We start from the raw sequence: 18,253 nt of genomic DNA, 5'->3' as shown, positions 1-18,253 counted from the left end.
TCTCTGTGTTAAAGTTCTATAGTAAGTAGATTGTAACCGAACTGTAAAGCTGTACCCAGGAACTGGAAAGCCTAAGATATGTCGCATAACAAAAATAATCTCTGAGTGATTACCTGGAAAAATTCAGTAATCTATCTTTGACACATCAACAAGTCCTGCCTATAATCAGTACTTCTTAGTCTGTATTTCATGCTGTCTTCAAAATTTTAAAATAGCCACTTATTAACACAGTATGCAAACGATGAAACGTGATTTCATTTTCATATCTCTTGAGAATAATTGGATTAATTTTGTTTTAGCTAGGTATATTACTTTTGGAGACAGGGAAATGACAGATTTCATTTTGGGTCTTTTTATCATTTTATTGTGGCTCATACAACTCTGATCACAATCCATCATACATCCAGTGTGTCAAGCACATTTGTACGTTTGTCGCCTTCATCATTCTCAAACCATTTTCCTTCTACTTGAGCCCTTGGTACCAGCTCCTCATTCTCCCCCTCCCTCCCCGCTCTCCCCTCTCTCATGAACCCTTGATAATTTATAAATTATTATTATTTTGTCCTACCTTACACTGTTGTTTATTAAAAACATTTTTGTTTCACCTTCAAAATACATTTTGCCCAAATACTCTGTGGCCTTGAGGTCCCTGGGTGTTGGAAGTGGTTCTGACAAAGTACTAATCTAATAATGTTTGTGGTTCCAACTTACCTAGAGGTGCTGCAGACAAAAGGCCTGGTAATCAATCTACTTTTGCAAAGATGACAGCCAAGAACCCTCAGCGGAGCAGCCCTACTGTGCCACCTGGGCTTCCATGAGCTGGATACAGTTGACAGCAGTGGGGTTTGATGTTTCCAAAAGTTCAACACAACACTTAAGGATACAATCCACCCGGCGTTCAAGCCAACCTAATTGAATCGATGTTTATAGCCTCCACTAGAATAGAAGCAACTGGAAGCCATAGCTCTCCTAGAATTATTTTGCATGTTTAAAAACTAAATGGCTTAATGTTTGCCACCATATTTGCGACCATGGGAGCTGCCCTATCTGGCATACACTCCTAATCAACGATGGATAAGAATCTATCTTTCTCCATTGTCCAATCATATTTCTATAGTTAGAGTCTTTATACCCATGGGATTATTTCTAAGAGGAAAACACCAAGAAGGGACCATGTTCTTCTATGTACTAAGTTGGCTAATAAAAATTTTGGAGGAAAAATTTTAGAAAATGTTTTGGGTCACTGACTCAAATGTCCAGATACAATTTAATTGTCATTTAGTTTTTCACACGTATGTATATTTACTCTAAATGAAAAAGAATTGAAGAAATACAGTGGAAAATTAAATGAGGCATTTTCCTATCTAATCGGTAGTATACATTATTACATATGTCATTGAATTATATACACAAACTTATTTCATTAAGTAATCATCAAATATATTAATCCTGACGAATTACCAGATTTTCATGGTTTTCTAAACATTTATGCTCATTTGTATCACTCTATTGCATATCATAAAAGTACTCAGAAATACTAGATGAACAGCTCCTCAGGATTATGGCTGCAACAGTGAGCTTGAGCACGGGAACAATTGTGAGGATGGAGCAGCACCAGGCCGTGTTTCTCCAGCTGTGCGTCACATCGCGAAGGGTTAGAACCAACCCCAGGGCAGCTAGCAAGAGCAGCCCGGTTAGGACAGGGGAACGTGGGGGAGATGCGGGAAGCTAAGAATAATGAGTACAAAAGAGTAGACATGATTCTAAAATTATTGCGGTGGTGATTGCGCAACTCTTTTTAATATGGTTACACTATTAAATTGTATATGTGAATGATAGGTCAATAAAACTGTCATTTTTTTTAAATAAAAATAACTTTAAAAAGAAACAGATTGAACGGCGGAGGGGAAATATTTGCAAGCCCCATTTGGAAAAGGAATAGTATTCTAGAGCATGTAGAAAATTCTCAAAACTCAACAGTAAGAATCAAGCAAGTCAGCTAAACAGTGGGCAAGAGACATGAACAGTCATTCCTCTGAAGGGAAGATACAAATGATAGTTAAGCACATGAGGAGATGCTCAACATAATTAGCCATGGTGGATAGTCGATTGCAACTTAGAGCAATCCCATCCGACGGCGCAGACCTGGTTCATGGGGTTGCCTGGACTGTGTGCTTGACTGGCGCAGAGCTCAGGTCTTTGCTCCTAAACCACCACGGGATGAGTTCTAACAGCTGGTCTTTCAGACAGCAGCCAAGCACCTAGCCATGGCATCTCCAGGTCTTCTCCCCGTGTGTGCATTACTAGGATTGGTGTCACCCGTGTGGTGATCCATGGTTGTCACCCTGTGCCATCCCCCCACCATTTATCTCTTCCTGTACCAGACCACACAGAATCCTTAGTAATATTTGTAACTTGTTGCAATCACAGAATAATATGTGATCACTGTCGTGCAAGTTGCTTATGTGTAATATGTCTTACATTCTAGGAATACTAACAACAAAATACCGGATATAAGCCGAGTTTTTCAGCACATTTTTTATGCAGTTTTCGTGGGAAATTGAGGTGCTTCGGCAGTTATTCGGGTCGACTTATACTCGAGTATATGCAGTAGTTTTATGGCATTTTTCAAAATTGAATGACAACATTATTGATAACTGAGAGGAAGCCTTCTTTGATTTCTCCTTTAATTACTACTTCATTCTCAAAAGTTATTCATATAGGTTCACAAATAATAGTTACCCTTCAGTGGGTACGTGGTTAGAGAAACCATTGCCTCTAAATCATGGACTGCTTCTCAGCAAAGAACAGGAGCAAGCTATCGATGCATGCAAGCACTTGGAGGACCTCAGGAAATTATGCTGAAGGCGGGGGAAGGCCGATGTCAGAAGTCTACATACTATTGGAGGAGTCTTGGTGGCTTAGTGGTTGAGAGTTAGGCTGCTGCGGCAGGAGAAAGAAGGGGCTTTCTACGCTCGCAGTTACAGTCTCAAAAACTCACGGGGCAGTCCTACCATCAGCATGGACTAGATGGCAGTGAGGGAGTACATTTGCTCTCAGGCAGAGTACATTGGAAAGTGGACTGGTGCAGATGTACTTAGGATAAAATTTAACACCTTATCATTTATTCTTCCTTCTGACCCATCTTATATTTTCTGCTATCTTTTCCATGGAGATTGTCCATTTTATTTTGTTATTGTGATTTGGTTGTTTTCATTTTAATATGAAATATCCAACATGTAAATCTATGGAGACAGTAACTGGATTAATAGTTTCTTAGGATTATGGCAGGAGAAGTTGGGAGAAAATAGGGAGCTAAAAATAATAAATACAAGAAAGGAGAAATTGTTCTAAACTGGAGTGTGATGAAGGCACACTATTTTTAATATGTTTAAACCATTGAATTGTATTATATGTGCATTATATATCAATAAGACCATTTTGTTTTGTTTTGAAAGGATTCTAGCGGTGGTGGAAGTGTTCTTAGTGTTCACTAGTGGTAGATATACCATAAATCTACAGATGTGACAAAACTGTGTAACTAAATGCACACAATGTTGTTATTAGGTGACATTGAGTTGGTTCTGAGTCATAGCAGCCCCGTGTACAACAGAGCAATCCCTTCCAGGTCCTGTGCCATCCTCCCAATTGTTCGTATGTTGGAGCCCTTTGGTGCAGCCAGTGTGTCAATCCATCTTCTTGACCGACTTCTTTTTCACGCCCCTGTTATTTTATCAAATGTGATGTCCTTCTCCCAGGATTAATCTCTCCTGATCACAACGCCAAAAAGTATGTGAGACCAAGTCTCTCCTGGCCTCGAAGGAGCATTTTGCCTGTACTTCATACAAGACAGATGAGTTGGTTCTTTGGGCAGTCCGGGGGACTTGCGGTATTCTCCGCCAGCACCATAATTCAGATGCCTCAGTTCTTTCTTGGTCTTCCTAATTCCATGTCCAACTTTCATGCAGCAAGAAATCAGAATAACACTGATGGGTGGCATGATGTCAACTTTTTAAATTGATTGTATTGGTTTACATTCCCAACAGCATCATATGCTGGTTTCAATTTCTTCACACCCTACTAGCACTCTTTATTTCATTGCTATCAGACTTTTTCAATACATCTCTTCTAATGTTCTGTCGTGGTATCTCCAGGATTTAATTTGCATTTCTCTAATAGAGTAATAGTATTGAGCATTTTGAATATCTTTATTAGCTCTTTGGGACTCTGTGTAGGTGAAACATCTATCAGAGTCTTTTTCACATTTTTCAATTTGTTAGTCTTTATATTTCTTAATTTTAGGAGTTCCTTCTACAAGGGGGTTTCCATAAGTTTGGGGGGACATTCCATTGTCTTTTCATTCCACTTTTCTACAAACTTTTGAAACTCTCTTGTATTTTGTAAACAGAAGTCGTTCATCAAATATATAAAACACCATTGTGCTGTTGTTTTTTCCCCGTCTGTGACTTGCCTTTTCACTTTCTAAAAGTTGTCTTTGTACGAGAATTTTTTTTCAATTTTTAATGAAATCCAATTTCTCTCATTTTTCTTTTATAGATCATGCTTTTGGTTTTATAGCTAAGAAATCTGTGCCTAACCCAAGATCACAAAGATATTCTCCTACGTCCTCTTCTAATATTTTGTCATTTTAGTTGTGCTCAATTTGAATTCATTTTTGCTGGAATATCTTTGAGTATCCTTTCTTTTTATTGAGTTATAGTTACCATCATGCAAGTCCCTGGTTCGGTCATATTAAGAAGAGCTGCACAACCATCATCATAATCAACTTTGGAAATTTCTCTTTTACACATTGATGTTGACTCCCCGTTTCTCCCCTCTCTCCCTCCGTGTCCCGAGGTAATTGTCAATGGTTTTACATTCTTTGTATTTCCTTCAGTCCAGTTTCCCTGAACAGATAATTGTACAAGATTAGATCAAACACCAAGCAATGATCCATCAACAGTGGCTTTATAAAACCGATAGAAACCTCAATCTAATAGAAAGTAAAGCCTATTAAAAGTTTAGAATAAATCCACATTGGGTCCATAGGAGGATCAAATTATAAGATGCTACATCCCAGCCAAAGTACAGGTGCTAAAATCCCCATGAACATGCTCACCATCTGAACTTGGGGCTAGTGTTGTTTTAGGATAAAGTGCAGTAGGGACTCACCAGAGGCCCATCCCATGTAGTGACTCCGTAAATGAATGTTGAGCTATCACTGTCATCTACAGTTCTCCAATATCTTGGTATTTAGGACCTGGGAATTTCCATTTGCATTAATCTTATGCATATGATATGAGACAGGGTCTACATTTATTTTTTGAGAATGAATATCCTTATCATTATTTTTACACAGTTTTTTTTTTGTTTGTCTCTTTGGTTTTTATTGTTACCATCTCAGAAACCCACAGGGGCAGCTCTATCCTGCCCTATAGGGTTGCCGTGAATTGGAATCAACTCCATGGCAATTGAGTGTGGTTTCTTTTTGAGAAGAGGAACCCTGGTACCACTGTAGGCTAATTATATTTGTATATGTTTGTTCTTGTTGTTAGGTGCAATTAGTCAGTTCCTACTCATAGCAACCCTATGTACAATTAGAACAAAACACCACCGGGCTGCCCCAGCTCCACCGTTGTTCGGTCAGACCCATTGTTGCAGCCAATCTCACTGAGGGCATCCTCGTTTCCATTGCCCTTCTGCTTGACCAAAAATGATGTCCTTTTCCAGGGTCTCGTCTCTCCTGATGATGTCCCAAATCTGTGAGATGAAGTCTCCCCATTTTTGTTTCTAAGGAGCATTCTGGCTGTACTCCTTCCAGGACAGATGTTCACAGTATTTTTAAATAGTCTTCACTAGCCCCCTAATTAAAATGCATCGTTTTGTTTTGGTCTTCCTTCTAGTTGTTCTTGGTGGCACAAAAAAATAAACAAAATGCCTGAGCTAGAGCTATAACCTATATCAAATGGCAGGATTAAAAATAAAAATAGGTATTGCCTATTGTTCTTGACTACTAAAACTTAATTTCATTTTGTTTCCAAATGCCAATAAATAAAACAGAGTGATATCGAAGTACTTTTCAAAAAAGTTCTAAGCTTTGATTTTACAGTATTATTTATAACAGATCCTTGACTAAAAGTTTAATAGTCGCTTTCTCTAATATTTTTTCTTTTACATTTCGTATGTAGTTAGGATTGTATTTACAATATGATGTTCATAACTCACTGGCAAAGCTACTATGAACTTTTCCTTTGCCTTAAAGCAGTGGTTCTCAACCTTCCTATTGCCACAACCCTTTAATACCCCAACCATAAAGTATTTTCATTGCTACTTCATAACTGTAATTTGCTACTGTTATGAATCAGGCAACCCCTGTGAAAGGGTTGTTCAACCCCCAAAGGAGTCAAGACCCACAGGTTGAGAACCGCTGCCTTGGAGATTAATAAAATACTATTTATATATTCAAGGTAAGTAGACTTTGGGCGGATTGTTTGTGGGATTCTGGCGTCCTTGGCTCCTTTGGGTGCAAAGGAAAATTAAACATAGGATTGAGGTCACACTGGGGGTAAACGGAGTCGGTAATACTTTCAGAGAAAACAGTGACAGGCTGGAGTTGATATGAAAACAGGCACCCCGTGCAGTAGCTGGCAGAGGACTGAGAGATGATCTAGGTCTAGCCTAATGTTGACATGGTTACACAGCGGCTCTGACCATGGGCTCAAGCAGAGAGATGGTGACGGTGACATGAGACCAGGCGGGGTTTTGCTGTGCTGCACATGGGCTTGTCAGGAAATGACTCCAGGGCGCCCCACAATAGCCCGCTCTTGAGCAGAAAGAGAACTGAGGCCCCAAGATCTTCAATAGGTTTAGAAGTGGAAGCCAGGATTTCTAACTTTCCTCTCAATAATATAACATGAGTGGCTATAATACATCACACATAACATTTCCTAAGAATACCATGAGGCTTCTAAAACTTTAATGGGTGAGTTGTTAAAATGCATGGCATTCTCGTGTGAAGTATCATAACAAGACTAGTAATAGAAACATCTTAAATTTGTCTTTACTTTATGCTATGTCTGAGCTAATGGTCATTGTGAAGTTTAATTTTCTAATTTCTGCCATTAAAGTAATAGAAATATTTACTGTACTACACATATATGCCCATAAATTCATACAAAACTACTACCATAAGGCTATTTACTACAGCAAGCCAAATTCAACCCCAGTTAGGGTTTTTGGTTGTGTGTGTGCTTTTTTTCCCAAAAGAACACATATGGTATCAGTTCCCACAAGCTTCATGCCATATCTTTATCGGGTCATTGTTTCCATCTACACACAGGATAATTATGACCACATGCCATTTCACAAGAAAGAACCAACTCAGGTCCTTAAGGAGCTATACATTGAATGAGTAAGACGTATGCTTTCAAATCTTCCATTCGTTTTTCCTCTTATTTGTCTGTCTTTCTTTCTTCTCTTCTTCTTCATCACTATCTTCTTCCGAAGCTTTTGTGGGGCTCCGCTCCAATCTGTCTGGATTCCTCATGCCACCGTGGTTACTCCTGGGACTAGGAACCTCAAAGTCAGTAGTTGGAAACCACCAACCACTCCTTGACAGAAAGATAGAGCTTTCTACTCCTGTCAGAAGAAAGATGGGCTTTCTACTCCTGTACCCAGTCTCCAAAACACACAGGAACAGCTGCTCTATAGCAGCATCGGTTCAAAGGCAATGAGACTTAAATCTGTATGTGAGGATCTCTGCGAGCTCATTTTATTTTGTCTGTCTGATTTTGCTTGTATTTTTTTGAAATAAGCATTAACATGTTTTACCAAAGAGGAGAGACTATCCATTAAAATAAATAAAACACTTCCCTTAGGTTTGGGACTTAGGGCATGTCCAGGTCGGGGGATCCATTTTCTTCATGGGGCCACTTGCCTTAATGAAAGGGGGTGCTCCTGCATGCTTCAGGCCATTGAGGGTACCCACCAGCCCCGGAACATGCGGGAACATTCGTGGTATGGTTGCCATGATCTACATTTGCTGTATACTCCTAGATCATGGGAGGGTCAGGCACACAGAGACCTTGTCGAAGGGCCTAGGGTGTGTACAGGGTAGAAAGCACAGTTGTGTCTTTCTACGGTAGCTCTGCCTCAACACTGAAAGAACGAAAGCCAAGCAGCAGAGCAAGAGCATCCTCACACAGAGCAACTCGTTGCTTTGGAGCGTATTGTTCTATTTATTTTTAAGTTTCTTATTTCAGCTTTGCAATAGCCAACGAGCAGGTTCTCATTAAAGCTATGCCCTGGGCACCACCAGCTTTTCATATAATCATCTCAGTCTGTGCTGATGAGGATGTTTTTGTTTACGACTAACTCAACAGTGCGCAACTTCTACAGCCCAGCCCCTCCGGAACCCCAGCACAAAAAGGAAACCTCAGAACTGTACATTTGGAAAAGCTAATAACTGCTTGAAACCAAAAAACCCGTATCAAGCTGATTGCTACCCATAGGGCCCTAGAGGACAAAGAACGCACCATAGGGTTTCCAAAGCGCTGAAGCTTTACAAAAGCCGCTTGCCTCCTCTTTATCTGAGAGAGAGAGAGAGAGAGAGAGAGAGAGAGAGAGAGAGAGAGAGAGAGAGAGAGAGAGAGAGAGAGAGAGAGAGAGAGAGAGATGGAGATGGTGGGGCCCTGCCACTGATCTTTGGCTAGCAGCCACGCACTAAAGCCCTGCACCACCTCAGCCTCTGACTCTGCTTAGTCGTGTCCAATTCCAAGTGGACACTCTAATAATCCATGCTGAAGGAAGACACCATGCTGTTTGCTTTCGTGTTTTCCAGCTGCGAGGGAGTGCGCCGTAAATCCCTCATTTCCGTCGGAGATGGGTGGAGTAAGATGGAGAAGAGCAAGAGTCTCTGGATGGCGTGGCAGGGAAATGAACACCAAGGAAACTGTCGCTGCTTTTGTTTGTACCGCTTTGAGATGCCACCGTGCTAATAACAGAATGTCCAGGTCGTGGCGTTAAGTGGCAGGGGGTGTTTTAACCTCTGGAATGAGTAAAAAGAAGTAAATTCACTTATATTTTCCTTTCTTTTCCTTAAGTTGTGCACAAATGGTACATTATTCAGACTATGATTGCAGATAATCGGTCCCAAACTCATAGCTAACATTTGTGTGAAGTGCATCATGTTTACAAAACCGTCTCATAGCCACTGTCCCATGTGCGGGTCCTAAATGGTAGCCGTGCCATTTGGGCAAGTATGGGTACCACTCCCGGTGAAGAAGGAAACAGAGATGTGCAGTGGGTAAGTGGCTCGAACAAGATCACACAGCTAGTAACAAAACATAAACCTTGTCCTCCAGCCAAAAATAATTAAAATTAATCACTGCTGCTAACTCTAACACATGGCAGCGCCATGTGGGTCAGAGTAAAACTGGATTACGTATGAATTTTCAATCGCAGATGATTTTAGAAGTGACTTGCCAGGTCTTTCTTCCGAGGTCCCTCTGAATGAACTCAAACCTTTCCATTAGTAACCAAACACGGTGAGCCTCAAAAACAAACCAACCCTGGCATCGACTGCCATCAAGCCAATGCCAATACAGAGCGACCCTGCAGTATGGGGTAGAACTGTCTCACGAGTTTCCGAGAAAGCCCAGTTGTTCTCCACGAGGAACAGCTGGTGGCTTTCAGCTCCTGGCCTTAGTCCAACACGGACCCGCTATGTCACCTGGGCTCTTTGTACACTGAGCCTAAGTCCAGGACTTCACCACTTCGCTTGCATAGAGGAGGAAAGCAGCTCTGTTTTTTAATGCCAAGGGGGTGCGGCTTGGGGCATTCAAGCTACAAGTAGGCTTGTCGAGCTGTGTTTTGTATGGTTTGTACGCCGATGCCTCTGGGGGTTCCTGGTGTAACAGAGGAATGAGGTGAAGGCTATATGGCCCAAACCACTCCCATGTGGTACTTCCTCTGTCTCTAGGAGAGGAGCGCTGCTGGTGTAGTTGTTAAGTGTCAGACTGTTGACCACAAGGTCAGTAGTTCGAAACCACCAGCCGCTTGCCACAAGATAAGGCTTCCAACTCCCAGAAGGAATTACAGTCTCAGAAACCCACAGTGAGTAGTTCTGTCTAGTTCTATAGGGTCACTATGAGTTAGAATCATCTCAATGGCAGTGAATTTGGAGCTCGGGATGTCGTCATCGTCGTTGTTGTTGTTTACCATGTTGAATGCTTTATCCTGTTCCTCCCTCGCTCTCTGGATAGCAGCTCCCATTTCTGGTGATTCTGGTGCCTCTAGAGTAGTGTTTTTCATCGCTTCTCGGCCTTTTGGCTAAGATCAAGTGTAGCGTGGTGCTTCTCAGAATGTGGTTGGTGAACCAGCAACAGCACCTGGGAACTTGTTGAAATGACCATTTCAATTCCAGACTTTTGCCTAGACCTGTGAGTTAGAAACTCTGTCGGGTGGGCCCACAATCAGTGGTTTTAATGGCCCCGCCCCTATCCCAGGTGATCGTGACGCTGGCAACGTTTAGAACCGCAGTTTCAGAAGAGTGCTTTTCAACCTTGGCTGTACCCTGAAGTCACCTGGCGAGCTTTAAAAACACTGATCCCCAAAGGTTCTGATTTAAGCCTTCTAGGACAGCAGACCCAGCAGTCTCATCACAGCCCCAACCCAGGTGCCTCTCTCCAGAGAGACAGTGGCAGCCCTCCTTCAGGGTAGACTCTAATTCAGTAGCAACGCCTGCTCCTGCCTGCTCCTGCCTCCTCCAACAATGAAATGGCAGTGCCTTGTTACTGTTTTCAGTATAAAGAGTGGACATGGGACAAGGAGCAGCTGTTAAATAGAAAACAAATTCTAAATTAATGTGCTTTCATGGCAAAATCAGTACAGTGTAATTTAAAATTATGAAAATATTAGCATTGTAGCCATTAATTCATGCAATACTGGCAGTGTGCTGGGCCTTCTGTGATGCTCTGGTGGGTTGTAAATATGAGGATTACACTCTATAAGGTCAAGATAAGGTAGACTTACGTGGCTATTGCAAGGAGCCAAATTGACCCTTTGAATCAACTCATATTATCAATTAGCCAACCTCATTTGATTTTTCTTTCCTTGAATTTTAAGTATTTGTTAACATTAATGGAGTAAACGAGTGATTTTGGCAGCCATGGTTTCTATATTATTCTGGGGGCCAGTCATGATTCAGTGGTAGAATGTTCACTTTCTATGCCAGAGATCTGAGTTGTGTGTTAGCTCCCAGTAAATGCTCCTGAAGGGTAGGCACCATCAATCTGACAATGTTATTGTGCTTCTTAACAGGCTTCAGCAGAGCTTCCAGATTCAGATGAACTAGTAAGAAAGGTCTGGTGATCTGCTTCTGGAAATTGGCTAGAGAAAGCCCTCTGAATGACCAAAGGTCTGGACTGTGACCCATCACAGGACTGAGACAAGTTCAGACAGTGTTTTATTCCATTCTGCATTGGGTTGCTATGAGGTGGGGGTCTGCCCAGTGGCTGATTCAAAGGCATCTGACAACAACAGCTATTATTCTGACATTGTTTGTCTCTTCTTGCTCTAAACCCAATTACTCCACGAACACATATTTCAAAATCCAGGCATTTAATGAGGCAAGATGGCTCCTTCCCATAAAATTACCGTATTAGAAGAGTTGCAGAAGACTGGCAAAAGGGATTGTTGCAACAGGTACCCACTTCATGTTTAAAATGGCATGTTTTTATGTATTTAAGAAGTTTTCTGAAAGAAAACACAATTAACAGTGTCTGCCTTTGGGTAAGGAGTTTAAGAACCTCAATTAGGAGGGAGACTTGTTTTCATTATATTGACTTTCATAGTTTCTTCCTTTTTTTTTTTACTATTTTATACATGTTGGATCAGAGCAGATTATGAATAGCATTTTGAAGAATGGGAATTCCAAAACACTTCACTGTACTCAATGAAGTACAATGAGGGCATTGTTAATTCTAAACAAGTATTTACTGTCTGGTTTAAAATCAGGAAAGGTGTACTTCAAAAATACGTATTTTACCATACTTATTCAATCTGTATGATGAACAAAATAATCCGAAAAGCTAAACCATATAAACAAGAAAGTGGCATAAGGAATGAAAGAAGACTTGTTAACAACCTGTGATATACCGATGACACAGCCTTATTTGCTGAAAGTGAAGGAAACTAGAAACATTTACTGTGGAAGGTCACAGACCACAGCCTCCGCATGGATTGCACATTAACATACAGAAAACAAAAATCCTCAAAACTGGACCAATAGGTAACATCCTGATCAACAGAGAAAAGATTTAAGTTGCCAAGGACTCCATTTTACTTAGATCCACAATGAACACTCAAAGAAACTGCAGTTAAGAAATCAATGAGTTATTTTTAAAAAATCAATGAGTTTGGGCCTCTACTCAAATGCTCCCTCAACACAAGAACTCTTTGTTCTATTAAACTGGCATTCCATGATGCTCACCTTCCCGAAACAATCACTGAAGACAAAAATGGGTGCTTAAGCAAATTTGAAGAAAGCTAATGGTAACCGGCTAGCAAAACATTAACCATCGGTGTCTTAAAGGCTTGAAGATAAGCAAGCAGCCATCTAGCTGAAAAGCAACAAAGCCCATTTGGAAGAAGCACACCAGCCTGTGTGATCACAAGGTGTCGGTGGGATCAGGTATCAGGCATCAAAGAACAAAAAAATCCTATCATTGTGAATGAGGGAGAGTGCTGAGTGGAGACCCAAAGCCCATCTGTAGACAACTAGACATCCCCTTACAGAAAGGTCACGGGGAGGAGACGAGCCCGTCGGTTGCAATATAGCAGAAGAAACTTACAACTGTCCTCTAGTTCTTTGATGCTTCATCCCCACCCCACCTCCACTAGCATGATCCCAATTCTACCTTACATATCCGGCTAGACCAGAGAAAGTACACTGGTTCAGATAAGAGCTGGAAACACAGGGAATCCAGGACAGATAAAACCCTCAGGACCAATGTTGAGAGTAGCGATACCAGGAGGGTAAGGGAAAGGTGGGGTAGAAAGGGGGAACCTATCACAATGATCTACATATAACCCCCTACCTGGGTGATGGACAACAGAAAAGTGGGTGAAGGGAGACATCAGTCAGTGTAAGACATGAAAAATTAAAATAATTTCTAAATTATCAAGGGTTTGTGAGAGAGGGAGGGCGGGAGAGGGAGGGGAAAATATGAAGAGCTGATACCAAGGGCTCAAGTAGAAAGAAAGTGTTTCGAAAATTATGGTGGCAACAAATGTACCAATGTGCTTGACCCAATGGATGGATGGATTGTGATAAGAGTTTTATGAGCCCCCAATAAAATGATTTTTAAAATAAATAAATGAGTATTGCATTGGGCAAATCTACTGCCAACAACCTCTTGAGTTTGTTACTTTGAAGACTAAGGGGCACCCAACCCAAGCCCTGGTATTTTTAATCATGTCATATGCATCTGAAAACCAGACACTGAATAAGCCAACCTGAAGGAGGATCGATATCTTTGAATTACATTGTTGGCAAAGGATATTGAAAGCACCATGGACTGCCAGAACAAACAAATCTGTCTTAGAAGTACAGCCAGAATGCCCCTTAGAAGTGAGGATGGCAAGACTTCATCTCACACTTTGGCAGGAAATAATAATTTAAAACATGCATTCATGCCAAAGAAAGACATTTGTACAATCTTTTGTTGGTCACCTCTTCCAGGATGCCTTTCCTGTCAGCCCTTACTTTATCTTGCTCTAGCTAAAAGTTTAAGGACGTTTGAGAAGTGTGTGTGTGTGTGTGTGTGTGTGTGTGTGTGTGTGTGTGTGTGTGTGTTTCGGGGGGGGAGGGGAGCTGAATCTGTTGAAATTGGAAGATCCTGAAACAATATATGCTCAATTGTGCTTTTTCTGGGCCATCTTCTTAGCACTTGTCACTTAGATCTTCACCGGATTTCTGGCTGATTAAGTAAGAAACAGCCTTTGTTTTCCTCTCCTTGTTAGATGTGTGAATTGGGAAACATATGCACATGGCTTTCAGAATCCCCTCTGTCTCTGAGAGGGAGCCAACAGTAAGAGCTCGGTCATGCCAAAGCACATCCTGCACATTTGAACTGCATCCCTGTGATCTTTAATAGAGACCTACAACTCGAGACCAAACTACCAAACTCCAGTTTTATCAAAGGCAGTTCTTCAGTTTTCTTGTCTTTATAGAGAGTGATTCATCCCAGAAATCGTGTCTGATGTCTTTACTTGCATCGAGCAGTCATAACCAGTAGTCAGCGATGGTGAAATTATTTTTCAGTTTTGTGGAGACTATCAAAGTTCAATGTGGCATGTCTGTGAAGAGTCGTGGGGTTGTCCTTGGACGAAAGTTGGTGTGGAGATTCTGAGGAGACACCATGGTTATGATGAACCAAAGAAGAGCACAGAGGCAGGGTTGGATTGAAAGAGAAGGACCTTTTAGAAAACTACTCAGAAGAAAGGAAAATATACATGAAAACTAAAAAGAGAGAACTTCTGAAGTTCTAGCCTATAAAGACTTAGCCATGAAATTTGAATTACAGAGAGCCCCATGCTACTAAATTCTCAAAATGAGTAAGGTCTGGTTTTATTCTCTGAAGTATTCCTTTCAGCAGGTTTGTGGTAATGATATTGGCATTGACAAAAAGTATTAAATATACCAGAGGAGCAAATAAATGTGTCTTGAAAGAAGTACACCTAAAATTTCCCTAGAAGTGTGGATGGCGAGACCTGGTTTCATGTACTTCAGACACGTCGGCACAAAAGGCCAATCCCTGGAGGAGGACATCGTTGGTAAAGCAGGTCAGCACAGAAGATGAAGACCCTTACTAGCTGCAGTGACACTGTGGCACAATGATGAGCTGAGACATGGGAAGGATTGTGGGGATGGCTCGGGACCTACTCGTGTTTCATTCTGAAGAGTCAGTAGGAGTCGAGATTGACTGACTCGACAGCACCTAACAGCACGTTCATGACAATACTGACCGTGAACTTGGTTAGCAAATTGTTTCTCAGGTAAAATCATAGAAATGACAGGACAGGAATTCAAAGGAGAGCTTAAAGTTACTATAGCAAAAATACTTTGAAAAAAAAAGGTAAGTTCAAGTATGGTCATATTTAGTCTTAGAGGGTCTCATATTGATATAAGTGAATTCTAAATCACAAAGCAAAAATTAAAAAGAAATTAATTCACCTTTACCCTTCAAAAGGAGCCATCGTGGCTTAGAGGTTACACATTGGGTTGCTAACGGCAAGGTCAACAGTTTGAAACCACTAGCTGTTCCTTGGGAGAAAGACAGGCCTTTCTACTCTGTTAAAGAGTTACATACCTGGAAACCCACAGGGGCAGTTTTACCCTGTCCTATAGGGTCACGATGAGTAGGCATCCACTCGATGGCATTGAATTTGGCTTTTTTCCCCCCGTTTTACTCTTCAAAAGGAATCATATATTCACCAGGGGCTGCCCTCATCCTCGTGTGCGCCTATTGATGAAGGGCACGCTCCTACTACAAGACCCAATGAGATCAATGTCAGCAACTCACAGGTAGCTCTTCTAGTTCTGCTCTGGCTACTTACCACAGCCACTACTAGAGGGTGTCCACCTTTTCCTTTGACCCAAGATCTTATTTTCTTTATTTATTTAACCAAGAGTTTAAACCCCCATCACAGAATAGACTTTTCCACAAATGCTATAAGTAGGTGACAGTGACTCCGTGTTTCTCTAACACACCCCATGAACGCAACCAGCGTCAACCCCTCACACACAAAGGAAACGGTGGCTCGGGTGTTCAGGAAGCAGCTGGCGAAATTAGTACACGCTAAATCACTTTGTTTTTCCAGTATTCTCCGGACCCTCTCGCTCATCACTGCAGCTCCTTGTCGGTCGGTCGACAGCGTCACCTTCCAATGCGCATGCTGAAAACGACCCGGCGTTACCCTCAGATCTGTGCAGAAGTTCCTGACCACTTTTTGGTTAAGCTGTCACCCACAACTCAAACCTGTGCCCCTCTTTGAAGGGTTATTATAGTGGCCGTTCACAATGCCTTTCCAGGCCAAAGAATGGCTGCGGCTGTCAATGATGAGCAATGCAATAGGAATAGTCCGTGCTGCCTCCGCTCACAGGGAAGCGAGCGGTGTGACGGACAATAAAGGGTTTGTGTATCCCACGCCAGCCCTGCCGTGTCTGACCGTGTCTCCTGTCTTCCAGCTGCTGGCTGGCCGCTGGCCCTTTGACCACAATGACTTCGGCGTGTTTCTCTGCAAGCTCTTCCCCTTCCTGCAGAAGTCCTCTGTGGGGATCACCGTCCTCAACCTCTGTGCCCTCAGCGTTGACAGGTAACGCGTTCCTTTTCTCTACTCCGTCCTCTGACCTAAAAAAATGCCGTTTTCTTTTCAACGACGTCAACGAGCCCGAAGAATTGGCGCCTACGACAGATGTTAATTCGTTTCAAATGCCTGCCAACATGAATAGTCTTGCCCTGCTGTTTATAATTGATTTACACATTTGCTGACAATTAGACATCTTGGGCTCAGGCAGTTTGCACGTCGAAGGTTTGACCCACTCTGTCCATTTCGGCAGCCTTAGGGCAACCAGAGGGGACGTCGGCAATAAACGTGCCAAGGAAATGGCCCCCCTGAGTTTTTAACTGGCACGTTTATTAGCAAACAGATACCTTTCAGTTGGCTTCCCTGTGCTGGATAGCTGTGTGCTGAGTGTGGTAAATATCCTGTAGTCTGATGTCCGCCTCTGTGATTTTTGGAGGACTTGAAATGTTTCATGATTTTTAGTGAGAAGGCAACAGCAGAAGCATCATCCCTTGACCCAGCTCTGCAAGTTGTATCAAGTGTGTCTGAGTTACTGCAGAACTCTCCAGAAACCGGATCCCTCTAAAGAAGTTCTGAATTCCATGGCCTGCTAGATGGGGGGCTGAGTGTGTGTGCGCGCGCGTGTGTGTGTGCGTGCGCGTGCGCGCACAGGAGAGAAGGGGGTTCACCTACACTTTTCAAAAAAGGAATAACAAAAACTGAGGTTAAGACTTTTATAATGCTGCTATTTTGCATTGAATGCCACTTTACATAACTGGCATTTAATTAAGAGCCCTGGAGGTGTAGGAGTTACATATTAGGCTGCTCCATGCAGGGTCAGCAGTTCAAAGCCATCAGCCGGCTCCTCGGGAGAAAGACAAAGTTACTTTTATAAGGAGTTACAGTCTCAGACATTCACAGGGGCCGTTCTAGCCCCTACAGTGTCCTATAGAATTCTATGGGTTCTGGCCCTAGAGGGGCACCATGAGTCAGAATTGACCTAAGGTCAGTGAGTTTGGGTTTTTGTTTTGGCCTTTAATGAGGTAGAAAAGAGCTCAATTTTCTCTTTCTCAAAACCTGTCAATCACTATTAGAGCACTTAAATCCAATCATCATAGAAACTTCAGGCCCGCTTTCTTAGAAAACACTTAAGTGTTTGCAGATTTTCTGTCATCTATCACTTATAATTGACTTGAGAGATCAAAATTGTTATTGTTGACATTAAAATAGTCATTCCATTTGTAACTGAAAAGTATGGCATTAATCCTTGTTATAGATTTATGGTTATAATAAGTGCAAAAAAACCTAAATGCAAAATCTAATAGCATTATTAAAAATATATTGCTGTAATCAAAACAAAAAAATAATTCCACCGGTAGTTTAAAATGCAGGAATGCTGTTGACAAAAATGTTCCCATTGCAACAGTGAACGCAAGCTAACACAACAGTAAGTAGAAAGATAGAAATAATGTCATGCCCTTTTCCTAGGTTTCTCAACAGCCCTAAGGAAAATCCTGAAGGCTATGCAGGCTGTTTTTGCATCATGTCAGGTATTAAAACACTTACATAGATAGGTGGAGGGATTTCATTTCCACCTTACCACATAGTAGATTTGAGGCTCACTTTGTTTTTAATTGACTAAACATCTATGACCTGGATTTAAGTCACTAATAAATGTTCACTCTGATGTTCCCAACATGTATCCCAATCTCTGTCTTGCACACACACAAGACCGCTGCCATCAAGTCAGTCCTGACTCATAATTAGCCTAGGTTTCTGAGACCGTACCTTTGGGGGAGCAAACAGCCTCATATCTTTCCTTCAGAGGAGCAGGTGATTTTGAACCACCTACCTTGTGGTTAGCAGTCCAACACCACCAGAGCTCCTTCCCAATGGCACCATCTCT

General features: G+C 41.8%; 1 protein-coding gene across 1 annotated transcript in view; it reads left to right on the top strand.

Moving 5' to 3' along the window:
• The window catches only part of EDNRA (endothelin receptor type A), a 70,233-nt gene that overhangs the window by 17,267 nt on the left and 34,713 nt on the right, over nt 1-18,253 (top strand). Inside the window, exon 3 of the mRNA XM_075543720.1 lies at nt 16,250-16,377. Within this exon, the coding sequence (XP_075399835.1) occupies nt 16,250-16,377 (128 nt within the window). The remainder of the gene's footprint in view (nt 1-16,249; nt 16,378-18,253) is intronic.

Source organism: Tenrec ecaudatus, chromosome 3, assembly GCF_050624435.1.
Source record: "Tenrec ecaudatus isolate mTenEca1 chromosome 3, mTenEca1.hap1, whole genome shotgun sequence".
Taxonomy (NCBI): domain Eukaryota; kingdom Metazoa; phylum Chordata; class Mammalia; order Afrosoricida; family Tenrecidae; genus Tenrec; species Tenrec ecaudatus.
This window is presented reverse-complemented; position numbering and strand designations above follow the sequence as displayed.